Source organism: Gadus chalcogrammus, chromosome 8 (genome assembly GCF_026213295.1).
Source record: "Gadus chalcogrammus isolate NIFS_2021 chromosome 8, NIFS_Gcha_1.0, whole genome shotgun sequence".
NCBI lineage: Eukaryota > Metazoa > Chordata > Actinopteri > Gadiformes > Gadidae > Gadus > Gadus chalcogrammus.
The window spans coordinates 12,061,968-12,075,481 of record NC_079419.1 but is presented as its reverse complement, the minus strand read 5'-3'; the positions used below and the strand labels follow the sequence as shown (position 1 = coordinate 12,075,481).

The window sequence follows — 13,514 nt, the reverse complement described above, 5'->3', positions numbered from 1 at the left end:
TTCTATTCCAGGGGTCCCCCCCCCCCTCCACCACCACCACCCCCTCTAGACTGCTCGGGCTTGTTCTGGCGAGATTTCCCTACGACATAACGGAGCGCCGCCGCCTCTCTCAATTTCATTGGTTCCTCGTTGACACGGCGACGCTTGACCACACAATGGGGCTGAAGGTACAATATGTCAGAGGGTGAGTGGTGATTGGCAAATGACGACAAGTTTGTTTTGTTTTTCGTTTTGTTTGTGGTTTGGCGCTCTGCCTTCACGTGGACTTCTGCCTGTAGTGGAGCGTTAAGTCCCCGCCGCTCTTCCAGATGAAATGCTTCACCGTCCGCAGGTCCATGTTGGGGTCCAGCACCTGGGAGAGGAGGGACAACGACAGGGGACTGTAAGGCTGGGTTAGGTTAAGGACTGAACCAACCAAGAGACAGGGAGGGGGGGGGGGAGGGAAGGGGACGGCACAATGAATGAGGCTAACAGAAAAGAAGGAACAAGAAGGAAGAGGAGGAACAGAAGAGCAGGAGTATGATCAGAAGAGCAGGGACAGAAGAGGAGAAGGAGGAGGGACAGAAGAGGAAGAGGAAGAGAAGGAGGAACAGAAGAGGAGGAGGAAGAGGAGCAGAAGGAGTAACAGAAGAGGAGGAGGAAGAGGAACAGAAGGAGTAACAGAAGAGGAGGAGGAAGAAGAGGAACAGAAGGAGTAACAGAAGAGGAGGAGGAAGAGGTACAGAGGAGGAGGAAGAGGAACAGCAGCGGAGAAGGAACAGAAGATGACGGTGTCAGCGATTATCATTTAAAAAGGAAAATATAAGAACGAAGGAGGAGGATGAGAGAGCAAACCTAAGAGGAAATGGAAGAGAAGTGAGAACGAGGAGAGCGGGAAAGGATGGCTGAGTGAAAGGAAGAAGGGAGGGGAATGGAAGGAAGGAAGGAGAGGAGGCTGAGGAGGCACCACCCACATGGTCCTGGCACATGAGCTCTATCTTCTCCTCGGCCAGCATGGCCATGTCCTCGTCCTTCTCCTGCTCGCCCGGCTTGTCGTTGGCCGAGGAGCTGGTGGTCTGCGACTCGTTGTCCAGGTTGATGATCTTCTCGTACACATGCTCCATCACCTTCCTCACCTGCAGCATGTCGCTGGCCGACAGGCGGTCCCTGGGGGAGGGGGGGCAGAGGAGAGAGCACACACCCCCGATCAGGCCTGAGCCTGAAGTCTTTCGGACCACTGGTCCAGGAGACCCGTCTGTGCGTGGTGAAGGAGGCTTAAGGTGGACCTTCTTGTGTTGTAAGCCAACCCTTGGATCTGATCCTTCGGACAGTCGTTATGGGCGTCATGCGCCTTTATGGGCCGGGCCGTGAAGCCGATGGCAGGTCGGAATCGAACCAGGGTCCCTGCAGTGCGATACTAGCGTGTTGGGTCACGGGCCAGCCCTTTAGACTTATTTTTAACATGTAGTCTAGTTCTTTGATCAATACTAGCGTGTTGGTCACGGGCCAGCCCTTTAGACTTATTTTTAACATGTAGTCTAGTTCTTTGATCAAGTAGGTGAAGTGGCCTACGTGATGCGGGTGATGATCACGGTTGTTAATCAGAGAGCCGGTATTAAACAGCAGGAGAGAACTCACTTCTTCAGCGTCTTTGCTCCTGAGGATGAGTGGGGCTGGAGGTAGAAGGGGATTTTGTTGAATTTCGGCATATTTTTCTGCAGAAGAAAGATGAGGACAAAACGCATGAATGCAAAAGTCATCACAAAGATAGATACAGCAAGGTGAAAAATATCGCCTTCATTGTGGCTTAACATTGGGGGATTTCAAAGTGGTCATACATCTTATCACAATGCAAATACAAACAAAGACCGTATTTGATCTTTTGCCCATGCAGACATCTTTTTACCAAACAGTCATTGAATGTGTCGTTTAACGTCAGCATGGAATTGGAAGCCACGCCACCTGGATTTAGTTTGGTACCAGCTGAGGGACGACACACATTGTTCCTGTTCAGTGTTTAACAGCACCCGCTCATTTCAATTTCTGTAACGTCACACAGTTTGTTTGTCAACAACGGCGAATGGCCGTAGATCATGAAAACACCAATAAACTTGGTTATGGCATTTGCATTTCTGAATTCCCAGACATTGGTTGTTGAAATAGTGTCGTGAGCTGGGTTTGCACATCTCGCTTTTTTTTTTTTCCATAGCAACGCTGATAGTAACACCTGGATGGTGCCTTTTCAAATGCGTGTGCATGTTAAAGTGCTGTACGTAGACACGGAGAGCCCTCTCCATAGCCGGAGAGCGAGTCGGAAACCCTCTCCGTAGCTTACGTGCGCATCCAATATTTTTTAACTATCCGTGGACGCAATGGACCTATTGGTCGACGCAACGGAGACGGCAAGGGCCGTGATTGGTCCTCTAACAAAATCATTTCTGGAATCTCTTCTCCGGTTTGACTTTGCACCTTAATTACTTTACATGGTATAAATTGCACCTTAAGGACCAATAAAACACCAAATAAGATTTGAAAAGCTTTTGAAGTTTATTTACAACACTGCTTACATGATTTGTAGTCAAAATATAAGATAGATCGGGCAGCGAAATGCATTGCGTATCCGACATCCCGACGGAGAGCTGCTGAGGGTCTCTGTAGTTACGGAGTCCGATTACAGAGTCGGTGTAGTATACTTTGGCTAAACGGTTTGTCTCTGTAACCACACTGAAGTGCCGGTTCGGTACAAATAAGTGTACCGTTACACCCCTAGTGCGTAGTAGCTCATAGAAATGATTCATAAAAGGAATTTGTCATCAGTAACAAATGTACCATTCTAATGGGATAAGGGCATTTTATTAAAAGGTCAATTGTAATAGTAAGTCATCAATCGTAATGACCAGATACGCCTATATCTTGAACTAGGGCATGAGTTAGTAATGAGGGGACCTGAAGCGAGCGAAGGGTCCGCGGGTACTTACGTCTACGGTGATGTCTATGACCCACTGAGGCACGGTCTCGTTGAGCAGCATGGACTCCGTCTCTCCTCCAGAGTCTCTGCACAGCAGCCTGCACAGCGTGGCGGTACACATGGTCAGAGGGCCAGGAGCCACGGTGACTCCTACTGAGGGGCTCCAGCAGGCTAAACATACAGCCCAGCCCAGCCCATGGACATGAATACCTGGTGCAGCGCCATCCAAATCCAAACCACGGATGGATGCCCCCGGTAACATCCGAGTGCTTGTACAACATGGCCTTCAAAATCACCATACTGTACGCTGTTCCATAACTATATGATAATGAACCACTTGTCCCTGAGATGAAGATCAGACCGAAACTAATTAAACACCTTAGTTTATATTAGGACATACAAATGTCAACAGAATCTGGACTAATGTCCTCATTTGGAATCTAATAAATTATAAGATACACATTCATCACCCACCAAGCTCTGTACATGTTAAGCATAAGCGATCAGGAGGGATTGTGCCATCAAACCCAATAAACAGCTGCCCAGGACCTATAGGGTAACTGGGACTGGAAGGAAGGCCAGACTAAAAGACAAACCCAGCCCAACACCAGCCAGATGGCAGCAGCATCACATTACTCGGCCAGCTACACCCCGATAGGAACTGTCAGTGATATATCACTGCTGTTTCCATAGTGGACATTAGGAAAGGCCCATTGATTTATCATCCATGGATGTGTCCGAAACGGCCATCTTGCTTTAATGATAATCAAACAGAAAGTGATTCTTAGTAATAGTAAATCAGTAACAAAGATAGCCAGCACATTGATATACTGTATACACAGCCAATCAGTAATAAGATTGGCAGAGAGTTGATATCTCCCCACCAGCCAATCAGAACCACCAGATACAACAGCTAGCGCATACATTTGCAGCCAATCAGAATCAGCTAGAGCAAGTATACCTGAACAGGGTCCGCCCCCCTGCCTCTCCGAAGATGACGGGCGTGTGCGGGGGCACCTGGAAGTAGCCGTTTCCCTTCTGGACGCGGTTCTCCTGCTCTCCGTTCACTGAGGGGTCAGAGAGAGCCGACACAGCCATGAGACCACCTGGAGACCCCCCGGCTCGTATACCCTAAACCTTCCAGTACGCTACACAGTTTGAGGGGACCCGTAGCATGATAGGGTTTGGGTTGGAACGGATGAGTCAGGGCGCACGGGTGGGCGACTGAAGCCAACGAGATCACACACTTAAGTCCAGTCCAAGCTGGCTCCATTACCGTGGTTGACCTCGTTGTCCTCCTCCTCCATGGGGTTGATGTGGGTGCGGGGCCAGAACTCCAGAAGGGCCTGCAGCAGGAGGCCCCCCAGGTTCACTGGAGGACAAGGTCACGGTCATTTACACACAGTAACACCTCAAAAAACAAAGCCCATTCAGAGAGCTTTACATACTTAAATTAAATTTAAAAGATATTTTAAATTGTCGAATATTTTTTATTTCCTTTAATAGGAATTCATAACATCTCACGATTGAATTATGTGTTTCATTCAATAAAAGACAACAATTTAAGCATGAAATTAAAATCACCATGAGCGCTCAAAGACTAAACACACACAAAAAGGGAAAATGTCAAACAAAAGTATAAAAAGGCAAATAATATACTGCAGGCTGCACAATAAGCCAATGTCGAGTCAAGGTCACGTGTCTAGCCCTTCACATTACAATAAACGCCCTGTCTTCAAAAACTGGACCGATCAGCCGACAGTCAGATGTGTTATACGGTCAGAGAGCCAAACCCCTGGCCCTCTCTCTCCCTCAGAGAGGAACCCATGTGGAGTACAACTGGCTGAAGTGTGTGTAGAGATGCATATAGAGAAACAATAAAGGAGAGATATGGTAAAGATCCAATGACGTACATTTTGGGTCGGATCCATCAGAGCTTGAGAACCCTGCGTCCTTAGCGGACACCCAGGCAGCGAAGCAGTCACTCTCGTCCAACGTGATGGTGAGCATCTGTGAAAAGACAGGACAGCGTACTGATCACTGGAATCCAACACACACACACACACACACACACACACACACACACACACACACACACACACACACACACACACACACACACACACACACACACACACACACACACACACACACACACACACACACACACACACACACACACACACTGTATCGACCCTCACCCCCGTCTTAAGATCCACAGAGAACCAATTTGGCACGTAGACCATCTTGAAGCGCTTCTTGATCTCCTCTTCAAACTCCACCTTGCCCAGGTCTTCTCCTTTGCAGGCCTAGTGCATCAAGACAAGAGGCCCCCCCCAAACACCTTGGTCAGACTCACACTCTCAGACATGTCACACAAACCGAACAGAACTGGTCAAGGCCAAATGATTTGTAAGGCGCATAATCAGTTCGTCTCAAAGGGTTTCACATTGAGCTCACACTACCCTTACCCCTCTGCAGGGCAAAGGGAAAAACTCTCCAAACACAAGGGGAGAAACACGTTGGAGGAAGCCAGGGACTGCTGGGGCGGTTAGCAGGGCAAAGGACGCCAACAGGCTAAATATAACTAGACACACAGCAGCAGCCAGGCAGACTATACCTTGAGCACGTCCCAGAATACCACGTTGTTGTTGGTGTCTTTGGTGAGTATGTGCCTCTTATCGTTCAAAATGTGACACTGGATAATACTGGCGCCTCCTGCAAAGAAACATGCAAACAGAATTAAGAGACGATTGCAAACGACAAACTTTAGATGAATCAGAAACCCACGGGAAGCTACAATAGTCCACAGGCATCCTGCTTACAGCATCCAGCGTTTCCCCTTGGGGATGAATAAAGTGTCTGGGCATCGACGGCCGTGGATAAATTAATACAGTGGAGCTTACCCTTGATGACTTGCTCCGGCTGGGTAGACAGCGGCGTTAGCGGGGTGGTGCAGTCGTTGTCGTACTCTCCAGAGGCCCTGAAGTTATGTATTCCCTTTAGAGACTGGACAGAAGGAGACAGGTTATGCCCTACATGTTATCATTATTGATCATAATGACCGGCCGCCACGGGCGGTTTTCTCTGTGACAAATTACTGACTGGTGCATAGGAGGTAATGAAGGCAATGGAACGGTAATCCCACTGCGAAAGTCATTGCGAAGGTCTTAATATGTAGAATGAATCACACCCGGAAAACCGTTATCAGGCACGGTGTATGGGTGTGCTGGCACAGACAGACACCTCTATTCCTAGCTCTAGGTTGAGCCTGGGTCACTGGTGCGGGGGGGACATGCGTTGGCCTACCCATTTGTTCACAGAGGACTTGGTGGTGGACACCCAGATCGCTGGGGGAGGATCAGCAGATCTGTCCAGCTCCATCTGGGCAGGGGCAGGGGCAGGGGGAGAAAGAGAGTGACAGAGAGAGAGAGAGTTAATCTGATGGGGAAGTAGATGGATTGAGGATGGACCTTGGAACGAAGCCAAACAGTCAATCAAAATAACCATGAATTAAAGATAAATGGATACACATTATTAATCGAAGAGGGTTCACTCAGCTACTACAGTCTAAGACGTTTTAAGCAATGTAACATAAACCAAGAGCATTATGATCCATCACCATACTCTAACCCAAACCCCCAGACATCCTCTGAGATCACAACCAAGACCCATCAAAAAAGGAACCTCGCTAATTTAAAACACTGCATTATAAATCTGCCAGGTCATTCCCAGTTCCCATTTCCACAGGAGTTTTAATGTGGTTAAAGTCCCACCGGTAAACGGCCTGTCTGGTTCTCCGGTTCCTTGTCCCGCTTTACATTTACACCAATGACAAGGTCCAAACAACCACGTTTCTTAAAACAAACAACCAACAGAGGGATAGTCATTGCAATAGGAACCAGAAAAATTATTAACCGTTCAATTTTCTTCCAGAACCCCCAAAAAAAAAAGATCTTGTTCAAGGATGCTTACAGGTAGACTGTGGAAATCGGGGTTCAGACCCACAAAGCTTATGCCGAGAGCCAAACACATTTTTACAACTTTAAGAGTTATGGGCTATCCTGCTCTACCACTATCCTAAGTACATGACAAAGTGAGATGTCCAAAAACACAAGATCTCAGGACAATAACGGTCACCGGCCAGACTACGACAGGCTCCTCAGCCAGACCCTCGGGCCTCCTCACCTTGAGCACGGGCGCCTTCTCCTCGCAGATGAGCACGCGGATGTCCGGGTTGCGCAGGTCGGTGCAGTAGATCTTCTTGTCACGGCCGCCCGAGTAGATGTGCGTGAAGGCCTCGTTGACCTGCAGGGCCCAAACGCCCTCGTCGTGGACCCGGTAGGTGGCGATGCAGCGCTGCTGGCCCAGGGACCACAGCCGGATGGTCCCGTCCGAGCTGCCCGACAGACACTGGAGGAGGAGGTTAAGTCACATGGAGTCGTTTAGCACTACAGGGACTCACAAGTGATACTGAGAGCAAAATTGGAGCAGCTACCAAAACGTCTGTATGACCTGGTTTTGTATAAGTGGTAGGGCATAATAGTGGCATAAGACATGATCAATCTTAAATGGGTGTTTAAATCAAGAGTCAGGATAAACAAATGTTTGTCTCTGTGAGTCTTTGCTGGTGTTCTGACTCACCTGAGTGCCATCCCGATTCAACAACAGTGATTTCACATTGTCCGTGTGGCCCTTCAGTTTCATCAGCTTAGCACACGTACGAGGGTCCCAGACTCTTAGCACCTTTACAAACAATAACAACATTTATTTAGTAGCCGCTTATATCGAGGAGGAGTCAGGCAACAATCCAAAGAACATAAACGAAATTGGAGTTACTACAAAAAATGTGACGTTTCTAATTACAGCAACCGGACAGTGCAGAGCAGCCGTGGGGATACGAAGGACAAGGTGGGTAGACGTACATCAATACCAACACAATTTATAACAAGATAATGCATGAGGCATAATGAACAGAACCTGATGAGGTAACCCGAGAGACTCTATACCTTTTCCGTGGAGCCCGACACAATGACCGTGCCCATCTGATTCATCGCCAGGCTGTAGATGGAGTCTTTGTTCCCACTGAGTGACGAGGCTGTTGGGGAGAAGAAAAACAACAAAACCACTTAGATAATCACAGGAAGTCCATTACAATATACTACAAGACCCACGATGCACCACGGGGGGGTTCAAGTGCCATGAAGACATACTGGTGACGGTGTTGTTGGAGGCCGTGAGCGCCGTGAGCGTGTTCACGTCCCAGAGGAAGATCTGTCGGTCGAGGCCGGCGGACGCCACCAGCTCCTTGTCCTTGGCGTACGCCAGGGCCTTCACGTAGTCCTTGTGCGTCCGTAACGTGGACATACAGAAGCCCTTGTGCGCGTTCCACACTTTGACCGTCGTGTCGGACGAGGCTGAGATCACTGGGGAAAGGGGAGGGGGTTGTTCTGTGTTAACGTTGAGTCCGTTCGCAGGCGGGATTAATTGAAAGTCCACATGACAGAAGAACATGAGATCATCCGGGGTCGACCCACATGTGGTCACACTTACATGTCTTGCCATTGCAGCATAGAACAATGTCGTTGACCCAGTCTGTATGATGCTCCATAGAGGCAATGTACGGGTCCTGCTACAATGAAAAATAATAGGAACCAATGCCTTATCCATCATCTAATCAGGGATACACATAACTGCAACTACACAGTATGAGGAAAACATAACTTCTGTATTAATAGTTTCAGTTGTGATGGGCACAATGAATTACTTTGTGCTGGTTGACACTCCATATCCGGATGATCGAGTCCCTCCCAGCCGTAAACAGTCTGTTGAGCGCAGGGTCCAGTTGTAGCGCATTCACCCCATTCCGATTGTACTTCTCCACCTCATCTCTAATGACATAGGACACCTGTAACACACAGTAGAATCATGATTGTTGGTGTGTGGAGTCTCAATTACAGAAATCAACGCAATACATAGTTTGAAATTACCGTAACTACAATGTCAATTTGCTGTGTTTTAGTGTTTCGTAAATGCTTACGCGAATAGGCGCCACGATAACTCAAAAATTGTCGCCGCAAGATAACAACACGTTTTGTCCATTCGTGTTAAATTGTATGATATTGCATACTTGCAAACTGCATGGTAGGACTGCCGTCGGACGTGCATTAATCCAGCAAATAGACAGAGCCAGTTGCAGGGTTAAATTACGTTAATGTTTACCCAAGCTGAATGTGTCGCTCATATGACGGAATAATCATAGACGCAAACACACCTAAACTCAATGATATCCACAGTCACAACATTTGAATTGGTGAAGAAATGACGATTGGTTGAAAACGCTAACTAACGTTAGCTAAGCTAGCTAAGTTAGCCGGCTGGAGTCATGGTTCAACAGTCCTACTGCCTCCTGCGAGGGGTTTTCAATGCCTCCCGTGCGTCCGCAGTTTGTGAATTTAGATGAAATCTCATTCCCTGGTCGTTTGTAGACATCGACTAGTTATTACATAATTATGATTTACCTGTACTTTTCTCCGCCCAGCAGCATTTTGCCGATGATGGGTGGCCATCTTGCATGTTGACAGTCAATGCGTGTGATTGTACATCCGGAAGAAAAGAAAACACTCCTATGAGGTGTGTGGGTCATGTAGTTTTATAGTTTTATTCTTTCCTCCGACTCAACGCTTGGCCCTTTCATAGGGAGCTAAATATGATTAATTTTTATTATATCCAATGGTTGCGCTCTGCACACTTTTAAATTGAGACATTGTTATTTCCTTTATTGGAACTGCTTTATATTTTTTAATTTGATCAAAATAAGACAGAGTACTTATTTTGTAAACCATCAAAATTGATGTCGATGCAAATTACCGTTTGGCACGCAAACGCTATCCTGTTTATATGAGAGCTAATGGTTTGTAAATTTCCAAGAAGTTAACTGAACTATTTACACCAGCAGATGGGGCGAGAAGACAACGCAAAAAATATCAATGACCGGTAATAGTTGCCCATGAATCCAGTTGTTTTTCATCATTCTTGAGTAAAATAAGTGCAGGCTACTGTCTCAAATAATATACAGCACAAAACCTATTGGGAGGTGTAAACCGTATGCCATTCTCGTCAGAAAGGATGGGGGAAATGATTTTACAAAGACAAAATATCCACATCTGAAAACAATAAAACACTTTAGATTGGGTAACACTTGGAATTTCAAACGTACATTTCAGAATAACATGGATTTAGTTTTTTATTTTAAAAAGTTTGAAAAAATAATCAAGTAGTCTAATCCCACTGATGCTCGTCGCTCGACCAGCCCTCCCTCCCAGATCCACATGACGGACTGCAGTGCGCACGAGCTGCCACCGGCACTCGCGACTTGCTTCTTGCTTCCTGGCGGCGCAACTGTAGAAAGAAAGCGCTAGAAATTCTGTTGCGCACCCATTTTTTTAAAGAGTTTAATAACTTCGGACCTGTCGTCTAACAGGAATAAAGAACAAACGATTCGAATGGCGGGAAGAGGTTCTCGTCAATTGACAGTTAATGGCTTGTGCACCTGCAACACCTCTACCCGCGTTTAAAATGTCCAACGTAAGGTAATTCAGCTGGTCTAGAAGACAATTGACTGGAAAAACGGATTTAGTTTTTGTTACTCACTTGCTTGAGGGAAATTATGGGTTTTGCGCGCTGGATTTGGCACTTCCCTCTACTGAAATCCCCACCTAATTCTGGAAGCTGCGCCGTTACCATCACAGTTTTACATGTGAGTATATTTCTCAGTAATTTAATGTTTTCCTTTCAGCGACTCTTATGCTATTTCTCTGTTCTATTTTGTTCGGCATTCGTCCAGGACAAGTTAGAGAGGGATAGTGAGTGAGACAGACAAACCAGTCTGGCTATTTTTTTAATTTAGAAAAAATGGGAGCATATTGTACCTATAAAACCTTAATCACAGAATCGAGGGACATAGTTTGGACTATATACTATTTGTGTGTCAGGAAATTCATGATTGAGCCGTTTTTGAGCAGCCTCTGCATCCTTAAGGTCTGTAGGTATTTTATGAGTTATCCTCCTGACTTTCTGTTGGACTTGATCACATAAGAATTTAAATGAACTATTACACACATCATTGACAAAAGCTTACTGGGGCCTATTCTGGATAGTTTTTTTAATCGTTCTCGTGTTATCCCAATGGCCAAATCGGACTTAGTTCTTTACATTAATACATTCAAATGGACATTTCGATGCAATAAGTAGAACCATGAGCTCTGAAATGCATTTTTTTAGCTTCCCTATTCCTGTGCAATTTACATCTTTAAATCTGAATTTCTTTAGGGAAGGGCTACCTCAATACAATTCATTTTTATATACATGTTTGTCGATCAATAATTAGGACATTCTAACAATGCGAGGTCACCTTTTGTCAAAGTTTAAGATTGGAAAAAACAAAACAAAAGCAGGCAAACGAACTTAAAGTGGCCCTTGACTTCAATGTCATATTTTGTTGAGCTCATCACCTTGGCACGCGCGCAACGTGGTGGTTTTCCTATGCATTATGTCAAACACAGTTGCACTAGGCTATACAGTAATCACAATAAAAGCTTTTTGTTTCAGGGTTTTTTAACCAAAAATAGGCCATCGTCACTTCGGTGCGCACCTTGCAGCAGGTTACAGTGTGTGTGTGTGTGTGTGTGTGTGTGTGTGTGTGTGTGTGTGTGTGTGTGTGTGTGTGTGTGTGTGTGTGTGTGTGTGTGTGTGTGTGTGTGTGTGTGTGTGTGTGTGTGTGTGTGTGAAGGCAACAGCCTCCCTCTCCGTGGAATAATAAGCCCCGCTGTGTTCCGATTAAACATAAGCCTTGACTTCTCACAGTCTGATCAGCATCCTCAAAGTCAAGAAGACTTCTTCTTGAGCCACACACTTATAAATCATACTCATACATCTTATGACTAAAATACATCATAGGGCCTGAAAAGTCCCATCAGGGATAAATAAAGTAGGACATCCTATTTTATCTTGTCTTATCAAAACGTGACATAAAATGTGAATTTTAATAAAAAAAATGATATATTTTGACAGTAGGCTCTAATGAATCTTCATAACAACCACACCATGGGAATCCCCACTGAAAGGGTCAAAAAAGTGAGGATTATCCCTTGGTTTTACATTTGGAAACCTGAGGCAGCTGGGTATGTCCGGTCTCACTCGTGTCCTTAGATATCCCTCCGGATAGAGTCAGTGAGTAAATAACATACTGCCTGCTTTGGACATACCCACTCTAACTCATTTGAACTCATTCTATAAGACTAATACAAAATGTTAAACATGCATGAATTGTTAGAACCTTGAAATCTTATTTTGGGTCTGGATGATGGCTGTTTAGGCAGCCTCTGCCAGCCCCAGATTCCAATCAGTCCGACTCGGGCCACGTTAGGCTGCTTAAAACAGACATCATCCACAACCACTCCCACATATAATACTGTAACTAACTATTACTGTAAACTAAAGGTGTTGTGTCTAGCTAGAAGCATTTCATTAAGGCGGTTAATATATGCCATTTGGTTGATGATGCTATTATCCAAAGAGTCACACCACCACCTCCCTTTATGCATGGGGGCCACCCCATCCATCGCATCGAACCCCTACCCTTGGCAGTGCTAATGCCATGCTCTCTCAGTGTTTGGTAGCTTGAAGATGGTTGGTTGTGTGTTGCTGTAACCTCACATCAAACAGAGAGAGGGATTGCCCCTGTCATCCAATGGGATGTAACTCCTCTGTGAATCCCATGTCGCCCTCTTACAATCCAAAGGGTCGTGAAAGTGAGAAGAGCTCATAGGTCACACTGGGGTCATCTGACTTAGCTTAGTCTCATTGATACGTTGAACGCAGTCAATAGGATTGTGTCCCACATCACCAACCTCACCTTACTCACCTTTCCAAGCATTCAAGCATTGTTCCCTTTTGAACATAATACAAACTTTTCATGTTTTTTTGTCAGTTCTCTAATCATCTCTCAACCCTCTTCTTCAAATATAGTCATATGGACATCAAGTTGGAAAAAAGTTGAACATCGTCCCCTAATCTATACTATTCCAGGTTGAAGTGTGTGTGTGTGTGTGTGTGTGTGTGTGTGTGTGTGTGTGTGTGTGTGTGTGTGTGTGTGTGTGTGTGTGTGTGTGTGTGTGTGTGTGTGTGTGTGTGTGTGTGTGTGTGTGTGTGTGTGTGTGGGCATCAGGCTCCTCCACATTGAATCCAATTATTATAATTATTGCAGTGATGATGATCATATCACATCTGGCCATAAATGGGAATTAATATTAATTCAGCTAAGAGATGCTATTCGCCGCGCTCTTTCTAATTCTTCTCACCCCACCCCACCTCACCCCACCCTACCTCACCCCACCCCACCTCACCCCAACCCCCCTAAGCCGGCTTGCAAATCAAAAAACAGCACCCATTGGCAAACATGCTCTCTGTCCATTTTAATGTAGATTAATAACGTCCTGACCCAAATACGTATATAGTATAGAAACACTGCTGACTCTTCTGCTGAGGATTCACATTTGAAGATTGA

The 13,514-nt window shown here is 45.8% G+C and overlaps 2 protein-coding genes across 2 annotated transcripts in view; one reads left to right on the top strand and one right to left on the bottom strand.

Moving 5' to 3' along the window:
- Nucleotides 1-42: 42 nt before the first annotated feature.
- LOC130387693 (WD repeat-containing protein 48) lies at nt 43-9,547 on the bottom strand. Its single transcript, XM_056596908.1, has 18 exons — nt 9,469-9,547; nt 8,715-8,855; nt 8,501-8,579; nt 8,161-8,373; nt 7,957-8,045; nt 7,592-7,693; nt 7,136-7,360; nt 6,257-6,331; nt 5,854-5,956; nt 5,568-5,665; nt 5,149-5,256; nt 4,861-4,957; nt 4,224-4,319; nt 3,909-4,014; nt 2,958-3,045; nt 1,618-1,694; nt 954-1,146; nt 43-352 (listed from the first exon to the last, which is right to left on the bottom strand). The coding sequence occupies exons 1-18, from the start codon at nt 9,514-9,516 to the stop codon at nt 257-259; spliced, it is 2,034 nt and encodes a 677-aa protein (XP_056452883.1). The 5' UTR covers nt 9,517-9,547; the 3' UTR covers nt 43-256.
- A 743-nt stretch (nt 9,548-10,290) lies between these two features.
- The window catches only part of LOC130387284 (sodium channel protein type 4 subunit alpha B-like), a 40,437-nt gene continuing 37,213 nt past the window's right edge, over nt 10,291-13,514 (top strand). The window contains exon 1 of the mRNA XM_056596304.1: nt 10,291-10,706. The gene's annotated coding sequence lies outside the window, so the exon portion shown is untranslated. The remainder of the gene's footprint in view (nt 10,707-13,514) is intronic.